The sequence below is a fragment of the Austrofundulus limnaeus genome, unplaced genomic scaffold (genome assembly GCF_001266775.1).
Source record: "Austrofundulus limnaeus strain Quisiro unplaced genomic scaffold, Austrofundulus_limnaeus-1.0 Scaffold176, whole genome shotgun sequence".
NCBI lineage: Eukaryota > Metazoa > Chordata > Actinopteri > Cyprinodontiformes > Rivulidae > Austrofundulus > Austrofundulus limnaeus.
The window spans coordinates 70792-73674 of NW_013952578.1; the positions used below are offsets into that span (position 1 = coordinate 70792).

Sequence of the window (2883 nt, forward strand, 5' to 3'; positions counted from 1 at the left end):
GTGTGTGTGTGTGTGTGTGTGTATGTGTGTGTGTGTTGGGGAGAGGGCACAACCATTTTCCACAGCTATGAGCCCTCTTGAGCCCCATGCCTCCCATTTTCTATTTCTTTTAACTTTTGGTTAATTTAAGATCTATCATTTGAACATAGGTTTGGTATCCTTAGAAACCTCAGAGTCTTGGCTAAAAGCTTAAACCATTTCAATCACAAGCAGTTGAATCAGGAAGTAACTTTAGACAACATGACATCAACACAAATTCATCAGAGCAAATCAGTAAAAATGTACGGAGCTCATCTGGTGACATGGAATTTATTTTTCTTCTCGTGGCCACGAGATAACAATGCGTGCACACGCGATAAATTTATCGTGGCCACCACATAGCTAATTATTGTTATCATTTTCATGCAGAGTTTGTTGTTTACATGGATAAGTCTGAATTAAACTAATTTATTTTGATTTTAATAGAATGAATGATTTTGCTAAGTCAGCACCTTATGTCAGGCATGAAGTAGCTGTTTCTTAGTTTTATGTGCTGCAGCTATAAGTCCCAGGTGACAACTGGAGTTGTTTATTTGCCGAAAAAGCTTTATTTTTTATTGCACATTTAAAAAGTTAAAGACAAAYCAATGCAGTCTATATATAATCTGAGTACAATATTGTCTGTGTATCAAAACAAGGCTGTTCAAAATTAGCCCCTTAATTATCGCGTAGGCACATGTTATTATCTTGTTGGCACACGTTAATTATCACGTGCGCACGCGTTATCTCGTGGCCACGGGACAAAAAAAAATATTTCATGTCACCGAATGGGCTCCATAAAAAGCTATGATCCTTTTGACTTTTTTCAGAAATGTAAGCCACAGCTTGTAAAAGCTTTTAAAAGTTGTTTTAACTTGATTTTGAGTAAATCTACTCCAATTGTAATCTAACATTATTTTTCATTGTTTTGAATGAATAGGGTCAAAAATAAATGTGTAGGTAACTAAAAAAGGCTAACATTCAAAGGCAGGTCTTTTGAATGGTCTAAGAAACAAAATATTTTTTGCTATTAAAAATCTAAGATTTTTTTTTACATTTATTGATGGCTCCAACATGGTTCATCTTGTGCGGAATGACAAAACGCTGAGTTATTTCTTTACTAAAACCTCTGGAACTTTGCTCTAGTTTATTTTAACAGCATGAATCTTTGCACAGGCAACATCCATATGTGGATTTTTTTGGTTTCCAAGAGTTTTTAGCCTTATTCGTTATATTTCTAAAAGGCTCATATCCTCTTTTATGAAACAAAAAACTTCTGGTGACGGGGATTTTTTTTTCAGTTTCCATCCTCACTATCTCTGAAGCAATACCTCTGCTGTGATACTTAAATTTGTAAGAAATATCCCAAGTGTTACCAAGATTATTCAAGTAGAGTTTGTAAATGCTGAGATACACTCAGTTACATTTCAGCATGTTTTTTATTACATTTATTTAATTTGTTCATAAAAATAAAACAATCTATATACAGTAAAATAAAAAGTAAATCTATGACAACACCTAAAATCTTCACCTCACTCACTATAAATCTCGACATCATTAACTCGAAATTTCGAGCACAAACTTCAAGAAAACCCCTTGGGGTAAGATTAATTTAAAATGCGTGTTGGAGCAAGTTGCTGAAAGATTGATTTGTTGTGGAGGCACGGATACTGTGACCGGAGAGCTTGTGTATTAGTGTCAGTGGTTGGTTGTAGGTTACAGAGTCTGGCATAGAAAATTCAACACCAAAGTGCATTAGGAAAAACACGTAATCCATTATTAATTCAGTTTAGTCAGCTGTTTGTGTATCCTCTGATTTTTTAAACACTTCTTTAGTTTTTTTTTCCTTTTTTTTAGTGTATTCACAGAGACCTTGCTGCCAGAAACATCCTGCTGACTCAAGGAAGAGTGGCAAAAATCTGTGATTTTGGTCTGGCCAGAGATATCACTACAGACTCAAACTACGTGGTCAAAGGCAATGTAAGTGTGCACTCGTATAGCAAAGTCCTGCACTGTGACAGAACATGTCTTAGGGAGTTCAATGTCAGCCTGATGCAGGGAAGTACTGCTGATTCAGCATTTTACTGAGACAAGTTCAAATTGAGACAAGATTTTTTTTTTAAAAAAAATATTTTTCATTTTATCATTTCTATCTGGAAGTCACCTTTTAGCCTGCAGGCCTTGAATTTGACACGTGTTCTACATTATTGTTTTTATTTTTCTTCCAAGAGCTTTTGAGTCATACTTAGCAAGAGTTGTACTGCAAACCGCAAGGACCGAAAGATAACTGTGGCCTGTGTGTACGGAGAAGAAAATAATCAGACATGACCATCTGTAGTGGGCACAAAATTTCAGGTCTTTGTACTTCGTCCTTTAACTTCGAAACCATACGTCGTAAACTTTATTTGCTTACATCTTCACAATCTTCACTTCCCTGGTCATTAACAGGGTTGTCATGTTTTGAGCTGAGCTTGGAGGGAGATTTCGAGCTGCTGACCACTGTTGTCCACTCCTCAGTAAGAAAAGTCAATATTGCCTATCTGAAAAGTAGCTAAATGATGTCATTACCTTATTAGCATATTTGAACATTAGACGATAATTGTGGCTGTGTCTCAATTCAGAGGTTGTAGCTGACATAAGCTGTGTTTCCATTGCAAATGTGCGCAAAGCTTTGTTGATATTCTGTTAATGTAAAAAAAAACAGTTTAGCAACTGCGGTGTTTCCATTAAGTAAGAAATGCTATTAAAGTCACGCGTGAATACGTTTGTTCTTGCGATAAGTCATAACAAACATGGCGGCAATGGATGTAAACACATAGCATGTTGCTACAGCGACACTAGCGCTCATCATCAGAGGAGACGTCG

At 36.1% G+C, this 2883-nt stretch overlaps 1 protein-coding gene across 1 annotated transcript in view; it reads left to right on the forward strand.

Moving 5' to 3' along the window:
* The window catches only part of kita (KIT proto-oncogene, receptor tyrosine kinase a), a gene marked incomplete at its 3' end in the record, with an annotated part of 67667 nt that overhangs the window by 56519 nt on the left and 8265 nt on the right, over window positions 1-2883 (forward strand). Inside the window, 1 exon segment of the mRNA XM_014017753.1 lies at window positions 1876-1998. Coding sequence (XP_013873207.1) covers window positions 1876-1998 — 123 coding nt within the window.